Genomic DNA, 20,968 nt, shown 5'->3' on the forward strand with positions numbered 1-20,968 from the left:
AAAATTAAAATCCTACTTCCTTCCTCACGTTCCCTGTACCAAACATTCCATCTGAATTACTGTATACTCCTCTCACATATTCCCCTGCCTTAAATCTAATATGTGTATTTTTCAAGCACTTAAAGAGAGAGAGACACAAATACATGCAAACACACATATGGACAGAAATGCATAACAATGTTTTTTCGTTTGAACTTTGCTTTACTAAAGTTCCTTTTATCAAAATGTGTGGTGCTGTTTTGCACAATGTCAGACATTTTCTGAACCTCCGCACTGTTTTGGTGTCACACAGAAATGGTTGTCATGATGATACATTGGCATTAAAAGGATATTTTATGCAATATAAATGTTTTTTTTTTTCATTCCTTCTTTTTTCATCTGTTGTCTTAAAGAAACCTAAGAGGAAATATACCGACAGTTTATAGTTTCTGCCTTTCAAAGTCATTTTTGCTGAAATTCTGCAAAAACAAAATTAGTACATAAATAAAATACTCAGATTATTTAACAATTCAATTGCTTGAAGAATTTAAAAACTGGACAGTGTGGCTTCACACATGCAGGGTTTGAACTTTCCATTCCTGGTTTTGTGTGTGTGGAGTTTTTATATCCTCACTGTGTTTGTTTAGTTGTTTAGTCAATTGGTTAAACTGCCAATTTTGTATCATGTTTAGGGTGTCCCTTGACTTTTGTCCTGTGCTTCTTGGGGTAGGATCCTGTCACACACTGAGATCCAATGTTGTGCTTATGGCAGATGCATAAGTAGAATGATTTGAAAAATAGTCTAGCTTCCAGAGCACAATATACTAACCACATCTGGATAAAGGAACAAAAACCACTAGTACACAGGGAAATGTTTTTAAAATACATGCATAAAAACAAATAAATCTGGTCAGTTGAAAAATGAAAAAATGTGGATATTTCAATAGCTTCTAAACAATATTTGGAAGAAAACCTTTGCAAAGTCCATACATCCATTTTCTGTAACATTTTCTGTATTTAGGGTCACGGGGGTCTGGGACCTACGTACCTTAGCAAAGTAAAGCATAAAAGCTGAAAGGTGAGCAAAAAATGATGATTTACAAATTCGTTATATTTTGTATCAACATTTTATTTGAACTTTTTAAGTTTGGTACAAGGAATAGTTCCATGAAAAATAATTAATAAAAAGAAAAAAAAATACCAACATTTTCAAAAGGACAGGACTTAATACATAAAAAGGCAAGTTATGACCTGCACAGTATTCCATTGCAACTTTTTAATGTTTTAAATGAATTGTTTATTCTGTACTAAAAACAGACTCATCCATCTTTCAGTCATTTTCATTCGCTGCTTGTGCTACTGTATACAGGATCACCAAACCCTCACAGGCAAAACACATCATTCATGCAGACATTCACACCTACGGACAACTTGGCAACTCCAATTCACCTCAGCTGGTATTTCAACTAACTTGCATGTTCTCATAGCCGTTTTATGCGCAAACAGGCTAAGACTGTCACAAATAGTGTCACACAGTTTTGAATTTCTTATTCTTGCCCATTTGCATTAAAACTATTAGGTAAATTAATCTGCAAATTAAACTTCACCACTGTAAAATTTATAAGAATAAACAGTGAATTGCTTTATGTTTACAGAAACTGAATATAGAATAAAAAAAATCTATTAAAAAAGGATTATCACAGTTAGAGTTCACGCTAGTTAAAGTATTTGTAGTGAAAACATCAATTAATTCTTGACTGCCGTTTCGCTCTCAGTTGAGGGCCTTGAAGCAGTAAACACCGTACAACTTGTGCTTTTTCTCAGGAAAGCCAACAAAACGCACAGCAGCCTCAGTGGGGCTGCAGTATTTCCGTGGCTTTGAGATGGGGTAGCGTACACTGCCATCAGCAAGCCAGCCAGCATCACAGCGATCATACCCCCCTATTTTCCAGGCAGCATATATCTGCCCCACCTTAGCAATCTCAGAACCATCCTTCTTGCAAGCCTTCACAGCCTCATCATATGTTAGCTTGCTTGCCTGAGTCAGGAAGTAGAAGTGCCCTTTGGGAGAGAGGAAAAAAAAAACAATTTTGTATTTAAAGATCTAAAAATGTTGCATATTAATAAAATGAATGCTAGTAACACCCTTCCTTTTCCAAACCACTTATCCAATGTAGTGTTGCAGGAGATAGGGGTGGGTGAGTGGGGGGGTGTCTTGGGCATGTGACACAAGGAGAACATGTAAAATCCAATCTGAGTGAGGGGCTGGATTTGAACCCCTAACCATAAAATAAATTTATCATCATTTGAGCTCATACAACAAGTTGTGAGGCAATGATGTCAGGTAACAGTTCCACATAAGTGACCATGACACCTATTTTTATTATTGTTGATGATAATAATAATAATGTAGTGATTGACAATTGTGTCATTAATAATCGCAGTTCATGAGATCAAAGTCACGTCACGACCCTATTATGCTGAATAACATTATAGAAATTTCACAAAAAATGTCTTTAGTATATGTACATTAGTATGTGTACATTCAGTGTTGATCTGACCTTTATAGTCTGAGGTGAAGCAGAAAACATCATAGTGGTTGCTATGCTTATTCTGTGATCCATAATTTCTCATGCCTGCAGCTGCATTCTTGCCACCGCATGGTTCCCTGGGAACAGCAATGGGGTATTGCACAGAACCATCACTGAGCCAGCCAGCGTTACACCAGTCAAAGCCTTCTCTCCAAGCACTGTACAGCTGGGCAGTGGATGCCATAATTGCATCCTGTCGCAGGCAAGCTGTCTCTGCATCATAGAAATTCAGGTTGTAGCGTCCCAGACGAGGGGAATATGGGAACACAACACCTATTGTTCGAAGAAATAAGTGAATATGATTATTGAACCATTTAAAAGAGACATTAAAAGAAAATAAAAACCAAAATATGAATTTAGAGTAATTAAGGAAGATTTGGAAACAAATTCTGCACAAATTAAAAAAAAGAAAGAAATTATTTAAAAATTCATATATATTGATCTATTGGGTATTTAGCTTCTGGTATCATAACATATGCATATACCAGCTTTACCTAATACTGCTTTCGTGTGGAAATAATTAAGTTGCACAAGTTTATATTTAGTAGTTGAGATATGTAATTACATAACAATAAATGGAAACATTCAAATTATTATATATGGCATATACAGGTAAGGAGCACACACTGATTACAGTGTGTTGCACTGCAATAACAGCAGGATGAGAACCTGAGTGCAGCCATGCAGTGGGTGATACCTCAGGACCACACCAATCTGAATGGGCCAGTGTGAGTTTTTTTTCCAGTGGCTGGAGTGCCAATCCTGCCACCAACCCCCAAATTTCTCTGTAAGTTGGAGGACCTCCTTATAGGGCTGGATGTAGATTCATGTCATACCCAGAATGAAGCAATTGCAAGTTAAAGGCCTTGCTCAAGGGCCCAATGGAGTAGGATCACTCCTGGCATTCATAGGATTCAAACCAGCAAACTTCTGATTACTGGAACAAATCCCTAGCCTAAGAGTCACCAATCCACCCACCATATTGCATATGCAGCACTGGAAAAAAATTGAGACCACTATTATTTTTTTGAATCTGCATTTTAAAATCCTGGTTTAATCTTTGTTCTGCTGGCAGAAGGCTACGCTGAGCAGCAGGTTGCTTCCAGGTTCAAAGTTTCTAAAACAGCAGCACACAAGAACAAGGTGAAGCAGGACACACTGGCAATGACCAAAAGCCAGCCAGATAGAGGGCAGAAGCAACTTTCTAATGCCAGAGATGACCATCAACTTATCCGGTAGTGCCTCATAAATTGATGGATGATCCCAAGTGACCTTCGAATGGGAAACATTAAGTGGTGTGAAATGCACTGCTAGGACAATTCTTAACAGGTTACTAGAAGCAGAATGAAGCCCTTCATCAGTGAGAAGCAGGGAAGAGCCTGGCTGGAGTTTGCAAAAAAAATGTATATTTACACAGGCAAGAAATCTAAATTGAGAAATGTGTGAAACTGAAAATTTTGCTGTGGTCTCATTTTTCCAGAGCTGTATATTGTATTATGTGTTCTTATTTGTGTTCCAGTGGATTGGTACATAATGGCTATGCTGTAAGAGTGCCTGGTATTGTTGTAAATAAACATGACAAAGTTATCTATGGAGCAATGATGTCACAGTCTCGAGGCAATAAGTAAATGGACAGAGATGGCAAAGGAATTTCTTTTTCCCAAGAAAGCCATTCTACAAATCCTAGCACCACAATCATTAAACAGAAGCATATGAAGGAACACTCACAGATACTGCCACAGATCATGAATGCAGGAACAGTGATTAAATAACATTTTATAAACTACAAAAAATGATAAATTAATGTTATGGATTTTAATTTCCTAATTCACACTGTCTTATTGTGCTGATCTGTTTGCATTTCACTAATCTTTCCAGGAAACATTCTACCTGTACTGTGCTGCTTCAGCCAAATAAGCAAGGGACGTCTAGCTGGGGGAAACAAGAGAAACTATGCTACCAAATTAACCTTCACAGATAATAATTAAGAAATGGTGAAAACAATAATTCTTGGACAGCCCTTACGTTTCTGGTTAAAGGGCATTTGTCTGTCATGAATGTCAACCATGTTTAACATTACTGCCAAAGATAAAAAGGAGGTGAGACACTACCAATTTAAGTACAGTAATTGGTAGTATAATGGTTCATTTAGTGTGTGGAAAATTCCCTGATTTACGTGTGTCAGTATTCTTTGTATAGCTCACTTTTGTGCATCAGCAATTTACTGATATGGTTATTTGTATCTGCCTCAAGTATGCAACTGCATTCTCTTTACCAAGAAGCAATCTTGGCACACTACTCTGCTTACCTTGCAGCTCCAAAGTGATAATTCCAGCACCATCATCCATGCCGTCGATGATCTCACATTTGTACACGCCAGTGTCATGGAGTGTGACATTAGTGATGACCAGTGAGGCGTCATTCTCATCGGCTTCTTTCAGGTACACGCGGTCGTGGAAGCTGCCGAAAGACTTCTTGTAGATGCCCATGGACACCAGCACATCCACCTCATCCGAGTGGTCCAACGAAAGCTTGGACCATCTGATTCTCACTTCGCCAGTGGCAAAGAAGTCATGTGGACTGCCTTGTAACCTGCAGGGTAGAGTGGCATTGCTGCCCCGCCGAGTGACCACTGTGGTCTCCTGTGTATGCACAGACAGGCGAGAGCCATTTTCTGAAATCAAGAAATAATATTTTGTTATTGTCAAACCTAAATTAAAACCTTATTCAAACCTAACTCATGAGAGTTAACTTACAACTTGACCAGCTAAGCCTAAAATTAGTAGAAAATAAGGGGTATAAATCTAGTTGGGTAATTGCTAAAAGTTTTTACAAGTTTCTAAAAGTGCTTACAATGGCGTGGTCTGCCATCTCACTTAAAAGCATCTTTTTTGGCTTGTCAGATTGCACTTTAACTCTAAAGTAAAAAAAAAAAGTTTAAACTTGTTTTGAACCATTTATTTGTCATCTGTAGTTTGATTTTGAATAGGGGAGGGGAAATCGATTAAAATTGAAAATCGGATTTATTATGGAAAAAAAAAGATTTTATTTTTAGGACATATCGCCCAGCTCTAGCCTGGAATACATCTGCCAAGGCCCCTGCCTTCAACTGCCACCTGATCTACAATGCACCAGACCCTTATGGCTCCTCCAGCAGGTGGAGAAGTGAATTACGTACTAGAATGTGATGTTTTGTTGATATTATATATTCCCAGGAACCGTCTTCCTGCCTACCTTGGGGAGATTAGAACGTTCCAATTGAACAACCTCACTTTACAAAAATCATCAGGTGGAGGCTCAGTCTGGTACATGTAACACCTCATGAAAACCACACTAAGTGTTATGAATGAATAAATGAATGTTACATTTATATGGTGCTTTTTAAGACTCCCAAAGCATTTTACAGAACCAATGAGGAGCCACTCGAACCACCACTGTGTAGCACCCACCTGGATGATGCGACGCCAGCTCAAGTAATGATTATCCACCTATCATCCACTTTCTAATCTGTTATCCGTGGTCAGGGTTGTGGGGGGCCTGGAGCCTATCCCAGGCAGCATAGGGCACAAGGATGGAGTATATAGTTTGAAACTGGAAATTAGTGTATCAAGATCTGACTTCTACAGTCAGACATCTACAGCAGTTCTACAGGCAAGATTGGAATAAATGAAACCACAACAAAAACAAGCGGTGGAATGTACTTCTCCTAGACGTCCGAACAGCTGAGTCATTGAGTGCCTTCAAACAGCGGCTAAAAGCCTACCTCTTTCGGAAGTACTTGGATTAGCACTTCCAGGATTATACTCTTGTAAAAAAAAATACTTGCCAACAGGGTTTTTAGAGTGTTAATATTCTTAGCCGGGTTCTATTGAACCAGTATCAGAATGTATTCACTAATGAAACCTCTAAACACTTATGCAAGCCACTCTGGTTAATGGTGTCTGCCAAATGACGTAAATTTAAGTGTAAACAAAAAACACAAGAGTATCAAATATATTAATATTTAAGCTTTACTGCCCCAAAATCAAAAAAATATTCTAATATACCACCTGGGATTGCTTTTAGTCAAACTATGTTTTAACCTAACCTGTTTTTATTAAGAGTTGTGAACATGAGAGTTGGCAGTGTAGAACTTTATCCTTTCACATCAACTCTGCAGTGCACTGTGACAGTGTGGCACACATCATTCGACAGAAAATCAAATACAAACATGTATATGCAAAATATATAAATAAAAACATAATCTAGTGTTATACAGGCTTCTCATTGGCTCCCTGTGGGCCACTACTAGCTCGTGGTCAACATGTTGTCACCCACAGATTTAGAAAATTACCTTTTTATATGGAACCTACCCAACGTGTGCTCAGTGCACCCTAGATAGTTTCAGTAAGGAGAAGTGAGATCTGTTTCTAGTTTGCACAGTAAATTATTTACTGACCCTTTACAGCAGTTAATCCCCTAAACCAGGGGTGTCAAACTGCAGTCCTGGAGGACCAGAGCCCCGTGTAGCTTAATTCTTTCCCTGTTCCACCACAAATGATTCAGCTCAAGAGCTGTGTGTTAATTAGCACAAGGAGTTGAATCAGGTGTGTTAAATGAGGGGAAACCCAAAAATGTGCAGGGCTCCGGCCCTCCAGGACTGGAGTTTGACACTTGTGCACTAAACGATTCAATATTTTAGGCTTGTCCTCATGAAGAATAATTTTCATATGTCTCTTTAAGATAAGTAACCATTGCGAAGCATTAAGCATCATTTTCTATGGGCTGGAGGTGGCACACAGACACGTACACACTCATGTTTGTACATTCATTTGGGCATAACCTTAATCCCAACCAGTGATAATTTTGGCAAGAATTTTTAATTTAGTTTTAGTCACTTATGGTAGTTGGGTATGACGCATTTGACATCACTTGGATATGACGTTAAACTGCATCCGGCCCTGCAACAGGTCCTCCACCTTGCAGGGATAAAATTTTTGGGGTTGGTGGCGGGATTGGCACTCCACCCACCGTAAAACAACTCATAACAGCTTGGAATAAACAGACACGATACCCTTCTGTAGCTCTGCTGCAGCTGCCCACAGGAAGGCTGAACACACCATGAAAGGGATGGGGGAAAGCCTTTACGAGACTCATCCCTGGAAGAGTTGAAACCATTGGAGAGCTAATAGAGTCAGGCTTATTAGGGATTGGGGCTGGTGTGGTGCTGAGGTGTCGCCTGCTGCATTGCGGCCCATCCGGATGAGTGTGTGGAACATCTTGTCTCTCTGGCAAGATGACCATCTTTCTCTGCTGTCAGGGGAGCTTAGTAAACTCCGCATTTTAATGGCAGCAATCTCTGAGGAATGCAGACCTGGGAGTGGGTGGGTATACCTACTTTCGGTCTGGTCGGTCTGGTGACTGCCATAATCAGAGAGTAGCTGTTGCTGTAGTGGATCGGCTTGGTGGTTGATGGGTGTCCATTAGGTGACACTACTCTGGTCATAGGTGAGTCAGTCCCCATGGGTCTGAAGACCGGGGTGAGAGACTCCATGTTCCTTGACTTTGCGATAGATCAAGGGCTGTGGGTCAACGGACCCATGGTTCCAACATCCTGAACCGCATCGCTGAGCTTGGTACTACAATACTGGGGGTGCGGCAAAGGAGATCGATCACATCCTCATGGGTAGATGCTCGAGGCTCCTCCAGAACTGCAGGGTCTACAGAAGTGCCCAGTTTGTGAATTCTGACCACAGACTTCCGTGATAAGACCCTAAAGGGTGATCGCCTGGATTGCGGCAACTACAGGGGGATAACACTACTTTCAGTGCCGGGTAAAGTCCTTGCTAGGGTCATCCGTGATTACTTGCTCACCTGTTAGCGACCGGAGCAGTCTAGTTTTACGCCTAAGAAGTCAACTATCAGTCGTATCCTGGCATGGAGGATTCTCATCGAGTGCAAGCACAAATATCGGTAGAGGTTCTTTGCAGCCTTTGTCGATTTTCGTAAAGTTTTTGACTTGGTTGATTGAGTTACCCTGTGGGACATCCTGAGACTTTGCGGGATCCCCCCGAAGTTGCTGCACGTCGTGGCCGGCTTGTACACTGGTACTGTGAGTGCTGTGCAGAGTGGAAGGAGAACATCCACGTTCTTCCCCGTTGATTCTGGGATTCGCCAGGGGTGTGTTCTTGCTCCTACTCTGTTCAATGCTTGTATGGACTGGGTGTTGGACAGGGTTGTGGGGTCCGGCAACTTTGGGGCATCCACTCGTAAAGAAAGATTTACTGTGCTCACGTAACACCTGGCTGTGGCAGTTGGATGGCCATTTCCGGAGTGTGGGTTGCCACCTGGGACCCCGAGGAGTTCCTCCATGTGATGGGTGCAGCAATGCGCTGCATCAGCACATGCTCCCCAACCTTACCTGACCTGACCGTAGTCACTTACTGAAAATTGTAGTGGGATCAAAGTCACATTTTAGTCTTTTCTTTTTTGTTTTGTTTTAGTTAAGGTTTAGTCAATGGAACTCAGGTTTAATTTTAGTCATAATTTTCTCAGGCAGGTTCATGATACTGAAATAGATTTTGGTGAAGGATATTTCTCCTGCCTGTAAAGATTCCCTTGAGAAGTAAGCATACCTTATACATAAGCACACCTGATGACACTTAAGTTATCTAGGCTGAGCATGTGTTACTGACTTACCATACTTCTTTCATATATAAATATGAATGCCTAAAACCTGTTAGAAAATGTGCAATACAATCATATTTCCTTCACAGGTCGTATTTATTTTCTGCTTATATCAACAACACAACCTTATACCTTTCCCTGTTTCATTTTTGTTATTAGGACATTAAAACACTCATCAAATTTAAGTGTATGCCCATTTCATATTGTAATAATTTTTGTTATTAGGGCATCAAAACACCTATCAAACACCCATTTAACTGTGTGCAAAACCTGTCTTCACAATTTACACTAACCCTTCTTCAAAAACAGAAAGCACATAATACAGTAAAATTGCTGAAACAACAAAAAAGGGACAATAGTGTGTCATTTAGGACTAAGCATTAAGCTTGTGTCTTTCCTTCTCTTTTCTAGATACAGGTTACTTATCTCGGTTTAGTTTCATGAAGGCAATTCTGTCCAAGATGACCTGTGCACACTTGTGTGTGTGTGTGTGGATTAGGTTTATATTACATTATGGGGGACATAAACCTGTTTTTTTGACATTGTGGAGACCATTTTTCAGGTCCCCACAAAGATCTGTGAATGCAACCAAAAGAGAGTCCCTGCAAAGATATAATTACAAACCTGTGTGTGTGTTTGTGTGTGTGTGTGTATACTGTATGTATGTGTCCCTGAGCACTAAGAATAGTTTCTAAACAAACTGAACTTTTTACATGTTTTTAAGTTTCTCCCTCAGGTTTCGCCTCATATCGTGTCTAACACTATCATTGGCTGTGGCTAGTCGCTGCCCTCATTGCCAGTCCCAGCATCTTTCACACCTACAGGATTTGGTGTCGCCGACAAGTCCAGATATGTAGCATGCTAGATATCTGCTGGGAGCTCCACGACACATCGATCACTTCATCGAGTCACGTCGTGAACAATTTACACATAGCGATCGAGAGCCTATGTGCCAGCGCCGATCACTTTCGATTTGCCTCCGATCGGGGGGGTTTGTCGGAAATTTCTTAAAACTGTTGCCGAACGGAAAATTGGGGCTCTATATACATACTCAACTGGCTGACAATCGATCCACCCCCCCAGGTCGGCAAAATGTAGTGTGGAAAGACGCCAAGATGTGCCATTCTTTGATACATAGTATACCTAGTTTAACACAAATAAATAGTCTAATATGTGGCTGTTGTGCTGGTTGATAAGGGCCAAATTTTATCTTCATTGTTTTACAAAAAGGAGCACACTCCTTTTTGGTCTAGAATGGAAAGGACATAGGTAAGAAATATTATTAGTAGTATTAAAATTATTCTTAATATTTAAATATTGTTTAGTAATATAAACACAAATATATTTGTTTACTCCCCATATAGTTAATTCTGATGTAATTAAAAATCAGGGAAACAAAAAACAATTTAACTACCAAAGGTATCAATTCATGCACCATTTAACAAAAAAAATAAAATTCAGGATGCTTTTCAATGAGGTCATGCAGACTGTGCAGTACATACTGTATATACATACATGCATACACAGTTCTCCTCACCTGATACGTAGACAGGAATTTTGGGATCCACGTTGCTGTAAGCATGGTCGAAAATTAATGCGAAGGCAAGCAAGGTAATCATTTTTTTATGCACCAAGGGGCCTCTTTGCTGAAAAAGAATAAATATGTATGAAACGTCAGAAAACTGGATTCAATGCACAGATGTATTTCTTTTGTGGTTGGCAGCTTTTACAGCTGCAAATCTGAGTGCTATTGAAAAGCTAGGGCTCCCCTGAAGACCCTCTTAAGTGCTTTTACTTCAAACAATCCTGGATCAAAAAACACCCCATTCTCAAACAAGCGATTGTGGAGATAGAATTTCTGCAGCGAGTGAGGCTCATTTTTTTGTGTCCATATGGTTTACTTAAATTTAAAAACTGTGAAAATGCCAAAGCCAAAGACTGAATTTATAGCCTTGTCATCCGAGTGGAGGCCATATATTTTGGAGGCTCAAGAGAGAAGCAAAGCCATCAGCTGAACCAATTGATGGTGAGACTGATTCAGCAAGTTACAGTAGATGGGCCAGGAAATCCTATATGACGAATCAGGGTTTGCTGGGAACGTCTGGTTGAAAGTTTGGTAAAAGATGAATTCAACGCACACCTCCAGGGAAAAAGAAAATTCTACCATGTACCAAATGACGTCAACATGGTCAGGGCCTCTTGTTATCGCAGAGGTTGTAAACAGCTGCGGCTACAGCTGCCTGTTATGGAGCTAACTCTGGGACCCACTGGAGGACACCTCTGGCGAGGGAAGATATCAAGTTGAAGAAGGAGGCCTTCATGGAATGTTTGCACATGGGTCTCCTGAGCCCACTGAAAGGTACGGACATGCCAGAAAGGCTGGAGCAAAAACAGTTACATAGGCCAAAGCCGGTGCATATGAGGAGTATTGAGAAGCAATGGAGAGTTTCCGAGATGGTTTGGAAAACCCAGAGATGTCTCAGGAGGGGCAGGTGAAGCCTTGCTCAGGGTGTTTAGCTGGGATAGGGAAACTCTATCCAACTTAGAGGAGATTCCTAAGTAATGGAAGGAACATTTTGATCTCCTCAACTCAGTGACATGCCCTCTTACAAGAAGGAAAACATCTAGTGTATCAAAGTCTAGAGTCTATCACTGGGGCTGAAGCCTTTATGGTGATCAGTGGCTATTTTGGTGGACATGCTGCAGGGGAAGATGAAATCTGTCCATTTGGTCTTGTTAAAATTGTGTACGAATTTGTGTCTACATGCCTGGTGCAAAACTTCAGCCATTCAGAGGGTACAGTATGTTAACCTCCGTCAAGGGTATAGTTTGCCTCCACATCCATTCATGATTTTCATGGACAGGATACCAAGGCAAAGTCGTGGCTGGATGGGCATCCGATATGGACGGCTAGAGGTACCATCACTTCTATCTGCAGATGACGTTGTGTTTGAATGATTCAATGTCAAGCGTGAAGCAGAAGGGTTAAGAATAAGTACCTCCAAATCTAAGGCTATGGTGCACTCTGGATTACTTCTTTCGGGTGAGGGGAAATAGTCTGTCCTTAGTGAAGGAGTTTAAGTATCCTGAGATACTTAAATTCTCAATTAAACCCCGTGTTTCCCGATCGCTTGAGTATTGTCCCTGCTTCCCCGGTCCCTGCGCGGCAGATCGTGATAACCCTTTGTTTCCACTGAGAGACGTGCCACGTGACTAATTTCCCCGCGCATACAAGTTATCTTAGGTCGGCGTTCATAGTTCGACTTGATTCAGATCGAGTTCTAGGTATTTTTTTTTTCAAACTGGTTGGTCGACTTTTTAAGAAATTCGAGTTCTAATGAATTTGAGAACTGAGGTACCACTGTATATATATTTTGCAGCCTGGCTCTTCCCTGCTTCTCACTGATGAAGGGCTTCTTCCTTGCTTTATGGAACTTCAGTCCTGTGTCTAGGAGCCTGATATGAACTGTCCTATAGCAGTGCAGTTCACCACCACTTTTTGAAGGTCACTTGTGATGTGATGTGATCCTCCTATTCATGAGAAACTGTTGGATAAGTGAACAGTTATGTCTGGCATGAGGAAGTTACTTGTGCCCCAGGGGCATGAGTATGTGTGTGTGTTTGTGTATCCTTCTGAATTGTGACATAAAACAGGCAGCACATGTTCAGCCAGTAGCAACCATTGTTTTAAAAAAAGAACTAACATATTTGTTACTTCTGTTGTTGCTGGCCATCTTTCAGGGCTAACTGTGCGGTGTGTTGTCCATCTGTTTTAAATCAGTTAACATGATTGGTTCATTGTGCTGCCATTACTTAGCACTGCTTCTGTCTTCATATACCATTTCCCATCCAAGTTTTAGCATGTGAATCAATCTCATATGTGTACGTATAGTGGCAGTATTCTTTGTAGTTATATTCACCAAGACATACCAAGACATTATGGACAATTCTGTGCTTCTAACTTTGCAGGAACAGTTTGGGGAAGGTCCTTTTTCTGTTCCAGCATGACTGTGTCCCCATGCACAAAGCAACATCCATATAAACAGGTGAGTTTGGTGTGGAAGAACTTCACTGGCCCGCACAGAGCCCTGACTTCAAACCCATCAAACACCTTTGGGATGAATTAGAACAGAGATTGCGAGCCAGGCCTTCACATCCAACATCGGTGCCTGACCTCACAAATGCTCCTCTGGATGACTGGGTAAAAATTCCCGCAAACATACTCCAAAATCTTGTGGAAAGCTAGGCCTTTTCAGAAGAGTGGCCACTGTTATAGTTGCAAAGGCGGAGCAACTCCATATTGATGCTTATGCATTTAGAATGGGATGTCATAAACGTTCCTATGGGTGTAATGGCCAGGTGTTCCAATGCTTTTGTCCATATAGTGTATATTTCAGCTGCTTATCCAGTAGAGGGGCATTTGGAACTCCCTGTACAGGAACTCAGTCTTCCATCTGCTTATCCAGTGGAGGGGCATATGGAACTCCCCACACAGAAACCTAGCCATTTTCAGGCTGCTTATCCAGTAAAGGGACCTATAGAACTAGCTGTACAGGAACTCAGTCTTCCAGCTGGTTATCCAACAGGAGTGGGATTTGTGATGTGAGGCAACAATGTTACCCATAAAACCACTGCGGCACCCAATAATTAAAATAACTGCATACAGTAGCAGTCCCAAAGTGATTTTACCATCCACACTGTAACATATACACTGCGCTTCCATAAAAATTATTTCAACAAACATCAATTCAAAATTAGAAAGATGTCATATGCTATCCCCTTGAAATATAGCCTGCCAAATAATATTGCCTGCAGGGCTATTTGGCTGAACAGATTGCACTTTATATTTTCCAGTAATACAGTAGGCCTAGATGATGAAGAAACTGGAGGTACTAGTCAGTTTATTGAAACAGACAGTGTTTCCTGTTTTTGCATGCAGCTAACAGATTTTTCACAAATCTCATTACAGCAGTCATAAAATCAAGCTAGTAAACAATTTCATTTGCAAAAAAATGTTCAAAGAAACTAATGCTATCACCCAAACTTTCATTAAAAAAACATTTTAAATGATACACAGACATGAATCAAACTAACTAAATCAATCCAATGATAATTAGCTTGTGTCCCACAGTTTTTTCTGAATATTGTATAAGTTTATATTGATTTTTCATTGCTAGCCTCCCTGTTTTATACATAGCGGTCCGGGAGCTAGTCAGCGAAATTTATTGTGAGATAATTTAATTGTCTCTCTTTTTTTTGGAGGGTTTAGGAAAGTGCATAAGGTAGACTTGTAATAATATTTCCTTCAGACTGTGGTATTTTCATTCAGCAAAATTTATCATGGGCAAACCCTGGCCTGGCTAAACTTACTGTATCATGGGGGAATTCATTTGTGTTACTTAGCCCTAGTTCAGTCCAGCCTAGTCAATGGTAGCACAAGAAAGAAAAGGCACAGATCTGGTGAACTTAATTACATTAAGACAAGTCGCATGAAGCACTCCAGGGTAGCCAAACAAATGACTTTACCGTGCACTCGGACTCCAAGCTTTGCTCTCAACTGTGTATATATGTGTGTATGTGTGCGTATGTCTGAAAAGGTGAGTAATTAACCATGTTTAACCATTGAGCTCAGCCATTGGACAAGATAAAGTCACTTGTTTGACAAGCACCTTGTTGTTCTGTGAGTTAGGAAATGGTATAGCCTACTCTAAGTGAAAGAGCCAAGAGTTAAAAATACTTTGATTATGAATACTGTTTTTATTGATTGTATCCCTGCTATATACTGTAATTTTGCATTGCATCAAGAGTGCAGCTGTAGCTCAACAGATTGCTAATGCAGAGCTCTTGGGTTTAAATTCTAGGATGCACACAAATTGTAGCCCTTTCCTTTATTGTAAGTTTTTTCGGATAAACGTATCAGTTAAATGTACATTTGGCACACAAAAATAAATAAATAAACAAACAAACAAATAAGTACATAAATAAATTGTTTGTGCCCACGGTGCCAGGCAGTGAGCGCAGGGCCCACTAGAGGGCGTCGGGCCCTGAGGCCATCCTCATGAAGTCTGTTTATGATTGTTTGGTCAGAGACATGCACACCAGTGGCCTGCTGAAGGTCATTTTGTAGGGCTCTGGATCTTCTACGGCCCTGTCCAACTCTCCTAGAGTAACTGCCTATCTCCTGGAATCTCCTGCATGCCCTTGAGACTGTGCAGGGAGACAGAGCAAACCTTCTGGCAATGGGATGTATTGATGCACCATCCTGTAGGAGTCGAACTACCTGTGCAACCTCTGTAGGGTCCAGGTATCGCCTCATGCTACCAGTAGTGATACTGACTGTCGCCAATGAAAAACTAGTAAAAACAGTCAGAAAAGATGAGGAGGGAAAAATGTCAGTGGCCTCCGCCTGTTAAACTATTCCTGTTTTGGGGGTCGTCTCATTGTTGCCCCTCTAGTTCACCTGTTGATAATTTCATTAACACCAAAGCAGCTGAAACTGATTAACAACCCCCTCTGCTACTTAACTGACCAGATCAGTATCCCAGAAGTTTAACAGACTTGATGCTATACTCTGTTTAAAAAGTGTTCCTTTAATTTTTTGAGCAGTATGTAACTGGATTGTGCAATAAATGTTTATGTAAAAACACATTTATTAATTTTCACATTTCCAGGGGATCTATCAAGTACTTTAGAAAATCTACATATTTCTGAGTGTGGGACTAGTACGGAGCAGGTGCCAGGGCTGTCCGGGGAACACAGTGTCGTCGTTTCAGACAGCCCCCTTTTCTAGTTCTAGTTTTCTAGTCTTGTTTTTTAAATATTAGCCTACAACAATAAAGCTATCTTATATGATTGAGTAAGATAAGAGATTCTAGACCCACAGCTGCTTCTGAGATACTACTAATAATAATAAGCCATAATTATTTCAAATCTGAAGGAACTACAAGCTGAGTCATATCTTCATTTTTTAGCTACATAAACACAGGCAACAAGTACTGAAAATCTGTCAAACTTAATTTCCTTGTTGTTGTTAATGTCCTTTTTCCTATTTAAGGAGCATACTGGAACACAAGTCTGCAGACTACAAAATTAAAGTTTTTTTTTCATATTTCTAAATGAGCATTTAGCATTTTACTAGGGTTGGGTAGTGGCACACATGCCCCGATTCCATTCTATTTCGATTCACAAGCTAATGATTCGATTCAATTCTGATTCGATATGCAGTGTCACTGGAAACAAACTGTTAAAACCACTGAAGAAAGGCCAAAGACTTCTATACTTAAATATTTTTATTCAAGGTATGCTTACTTAAGAACAAAACCAACCTGTCTCTTTCAAAGCACAACAACTGACTTCTGACTGAAAAGAGTAGCTGAAAATAATAATGGCAAGTCTATCTAAAAGTCACATGCCATGTTTCAGAAGCACTTTACCTTAAAGATACATACCAAGACATTAATTAGAATCTTTTATATGAGGAACATATGGGTATTATTTAGAGCTGGGAATTGGCCCTGACCTCACAATTCAATTCACAAGTGCCCAATTGTATTTACTTTAAATTCTATTCAATCTGTGTTTTAGACACATTTATTAATGTGCGATCAAATCAGATCTGTTATAAAAACAACAATAGGCACAGCACTGTATCATTACCATTTGAAAGCAATGTAATTTATTCTTGTACATGCCCATGAATATACCAAAATATTTCATCCACACTTTTCCCTCTGCAGTTCTTAAATAAATTTTACCTTTAACTTGTAGTCATTTTCACTGCATTGAGTTACCCTTAACATTTAAAAACAGGTAATTCACAATATTCTCATAACAGCAGGTCACGTTGAATAATATGCATTTTCTCTTTACATTGTTTGCTTTTATTTCATTTTATTTGTTTTGTTTTCATATAAATGTTATTTTGCGGAAATGGAAGCATTGTACTGAATATGACTGGTGTGAGAATAACGCCCTGCATGACTTGACTTGCTTGCATTCACATGCTCGGAGTATTCCATTACCATGATTGGCAATGCACCAAGATGGCGGCATGAGGCAATTGCGCAATACTATTGCAACCCTCCATAGGTGAGAGAGAAATCACCTATATGATATGAGAACCGATAAAAAGGTAAGTTGATCCATCCTGGGATTTTGTGAATCGATATCGAATAGTCAAAACCAGAATCGAGATTAATCATAAAATCAACAATTTATACCTTCTCAGCATAATTCTGAGCTATTCAGGGTCATTGAAAATAATGAAGAAGAGAGATATCAGCTCTAAGCATTGTCAAGGCAGCATATGCACAGATTTATGCAGATTAGGCTCATTATAGTTTTCTTTCCTTTTTCATCTTAGTGCCTCAGTATGTACAATAACTGACTAACACCCAGAACAGCATTTAATGTTTAAGCTGCCACTGCCAGCATTTACAATATCTTGCAGTTATGTACTGCCTGCATTAAAGGCAAAGGCTATTGTCTGAAATAACCACAGTTCCAATTTTGTTTTCAAATATCCTAAATCATGATCCAATTTCACTCAGACTCCGAACAGGAGACTAGAAGATGGATTAGCCATTTCTTGTCCCTAGAAGCCAGAAGCAATTACATAAGGCCCTTTTATGGAGAATTTCATTAATGCTAAGGAGTAGTGTTTTGTACATTTTAAATGACTGAAATCATACAAGTCAAGTAAGATTTCTGTTATTGTAACCACCAATAGTCAAGTGAAACACGAAGAGTTTTTAGTTGTTTTTTCTTTAAAGACACATGCACAAGGTTTTAATTCAAAATGATTGCTGACGGTGCAGTCATTCTTCAGTGGACTACATTTACACAAACAGATGCCTCTGTGTCATTTTCTCCTCTATCCTGTCTGAAGACCCTGCCTGCCCTGAAGAGATGGCATGAAATGAGCACCATTCTCAACAGCAGACTCTGTGTTAGCTTTTTGCTAAACATTCTGGAATATAATCTGAAATACCTCAGTCTCATGAGACATGAATACTTTGTCTGCCATGAAGTCCCACAGCTCTTTGATGAGCTGTCATCCATCTTGGAGTGCCAGGCTCACCTAGACATGGTCACCTAGATTTCTATCATCCACCCACTTATCCTAGTTAGGGTCATAGGGGAACCTGCAGTCTATCCCAGGCAGCACAGGGAACAAAGCTTGATTTGTTTGGCATGGCAGTATATCACTGAGCACATATATACATACGCATACATACAATTATTCTACATGGGGAATTTGAGAGAACGATCAGTTGCATAACTTCCTGTCTTCGGGCTGTAGGAAGACCCTACACAAGACAGAGAACAGGCAAACGGCAGACATACAGAGTGGAGGATTCAAACCCTCCACCTGAGGATGTGTGTGGTAACTCCCGTACTCACAGAATCGCCATGATACACAAAGGATGGGCCTGACTGTTTGCATACCAAGCACAATAAAACAGCAAAACAGAACAATTACATCCCATTTTAAATGGGATGTATATACTAATCTAACCAGTGTGTTATAGTTTCCAAATTTTAATCCATTCAGAAATCTGGAGCTTTTTCTTTCTGTGATAGTTACCGTTAAATGTTACTACAAATCGTCCCCTAGAGGACATCCTCAGTTTTACGCTTTTACGTCCAAGGTCCATAGTAAATAATATACACTAATCAAAGCGGAGGTAGTAGGACCTTAGCAGGTGTATCGCTTAATTAGTATAACTGCTGTAACTGGTGTAGGAGAATGACCCACTCTCTATACCTAACCTGATACAGTATGCATGCAGTAATGTATATGTAAAGCACAGGTAGAATATCGAGATACGTCCAAATTGACTTGCATATAGTGGTCCTGGTTTGAAATACGAACGCTAGTCGACCACGGCTGTACTATTGTGAGATTTTTTTATTTTAACTTTAAATGCTCCATTCAAAATGGCAAAGTCTTTAAGTTATTTTAAGATCTTCAAGTCTCCCCACATTACGTCCGTCTTCTGTTACATTTTTGTTAAATGTTCAGTTCAGAATAACCACCATGTGCTTAAAACTGTTTAAATCTCTCATTCATACCAAGCGACCGCCTGGCTAAACCGTTTAATGCGAGTCTCTCTGAACAGCCTGCGCCTTAATATAGACCCTTTCAGTTTTAAAACTGATAGATGACACTCATTTCTACACAGAACTGTCAATCAAATTGAACATCTTCTTAATCGTGACGTAATTTTACTTTACAAAAGTCCTCAATTAACTGGCAATTCTTTTCATAGAAGCGAATCCTGTATATGTCCACAGTATAAGTTTCATTATTTATATAATCGCAAATAAATTTCATTACCTCCTCAGACCAGCGACAAATGATACGATTTGTGTTCATTTTGATGGAAACATTAATAATGTTAATTTGGAAAAAAGAAAATCCATTTAAAGTCCATTTAAATATGCATATTAAAAAAATTCATACTTATGCGGACGCAAATATTAAACTTTAATATTGTTTTGTCCTGATGCATAGTTATATAAATTAAAATGCAGCTGTGTGTTTAATCACTGAATCTGTCAAGGTTTAATTAATCCATTGATCAAGAAATGTTTTCATAGGTCTATTTGTGGTTGGTCTGATTCGATAGCATCATTGGTATAAATTGTCACGATTCTCATCAAGAAACATTTTTAAGTTTCAAACAGGTTGATATCGCCACTTGCAGGAAGTCGCTAGAATTTAAAGGAGGGAGGAATCTCGCCTGAAAGCTTTCAAATACTGCATAGTTATGCAGTGAAATGGTGTGGAAAATGTTAGCCTATTTGTAAAACGAATTCGTATTAAAAACGTAAATAAAAAATAATAAAAAAAAACATGCCATTCTCGGATGTAAGAACATCACAATATAATTATTTACTGATTATTCCTTAAATCAGTGCAATGAAGTGGCTAACTTTGATTAGTGCATGAGAGTCTACAAGATTTGGCCTAGGCTACCCATATGTAAAAAATATTTTTGTATATTTTTACATACATTTTCTCCTTGATGACGGAAGTCACAATATAATTTACACCAGAAACAAACTTAAATGAATGTGTGGTCAGCTTACCTGCTAAATCCGCCTGTCCGGACTGAGTAAAAACACTGCGCCGAGTGAGTAACCGGACTTGCTCATATGTATAGTAGGTCACACGTCATAGACAAAAAACTACAGTACGTCCTACGGCAATCGTTGCTACTCTGATTAATTCGTACAACAGAAGTTAACTAGCTTAAATATAAGCTAGATATATGATTAGCATTGGTTTGTTGTGATAGGTGTCACGTAACATCCAGTTACGTGTCTGGTCACCCATAAACTCTATTTTAAGAGCAGATGTAGGAATATATAGAAACACGTTATTTGGCTGTAGTATTATTCTGTGGTCGTTGTAATCGATAATCAAAGTGTTATAAATACATATACTCTGAATATATTAACGATTTATTAGCAGATGTAAATCCCATAAAACGCTTTTCACCTTAACTGACCATAATCTACAGTATCAACTTAATACAGAAGTTCCTTCAAGCAAGCAGGCAAAAGGCATTTGCTTGTGGTAATCACCACAGCACTGTAAGCATGAGGCTTGTATAGGCTTGCTTTCTTAATCTTTATATTAGATTGTGCATGTATTTATACTGTGCACATATTTAAAATGCCTGGAATCTGCATTAATAAGTAACAAAATACAGTTTTACATCAGT

The 20,968-nt window shown here is 39.5% G+C and overlaps 1 protein-coding gene across 1 annotated transcript; it reads right to left on the reverse strand.

Annotated features, from left to right (window-relative positions):
- Nucleotides 1-1,203: 1,203 nt before the first annotated feature.
- On the reverse strand, nucleotides 1,204-20,407 carry LOC111850313 (hyaluronan and proteoglycan link protein 1-like). Its single transcript, XM_023824067.1, has 5 exons — nucleotides 20,331-20,407; nucleotides 10,774-10,882; nucleotides 4,879-5,244; nucleotides 2,541-2,843; nucleotides 1,204-2,040 (listed from the first exon to the last, which is right to left on the reverse strand). Exons 2-5 carry the CDS (start codon nucleotides 10,853-10,855, stop codon nucleotides 1,751-1,753), a joined length of 1,041 nt encoding a protein of 346 aa, XP_023679835.1. The 5' UTR covers nucleotides 10,856-10,882; nucleotides 20,331-20,407; the 3' UTR covers nucleotides 1,204-1,750.
- Nucleotides 20,408-20,968: the final 561 nt, after the last annotated feature.

Source organism: Paramormyrops kingsleyae, chromosome 2, assembly GCF_048594095.1.
Source record: "Paramormyrops kingsleyae isolate MSU_618 chromosome 2, PKINGS_0.4, whole genome shotgun sequence".
Lineage (NCBI taxonomy): Eukaryota > Metazoa > Chordata > Actinopteri > Osteoglossiformes > Mormyridae > Paramormyrops > Paramormyrops kingsleyae.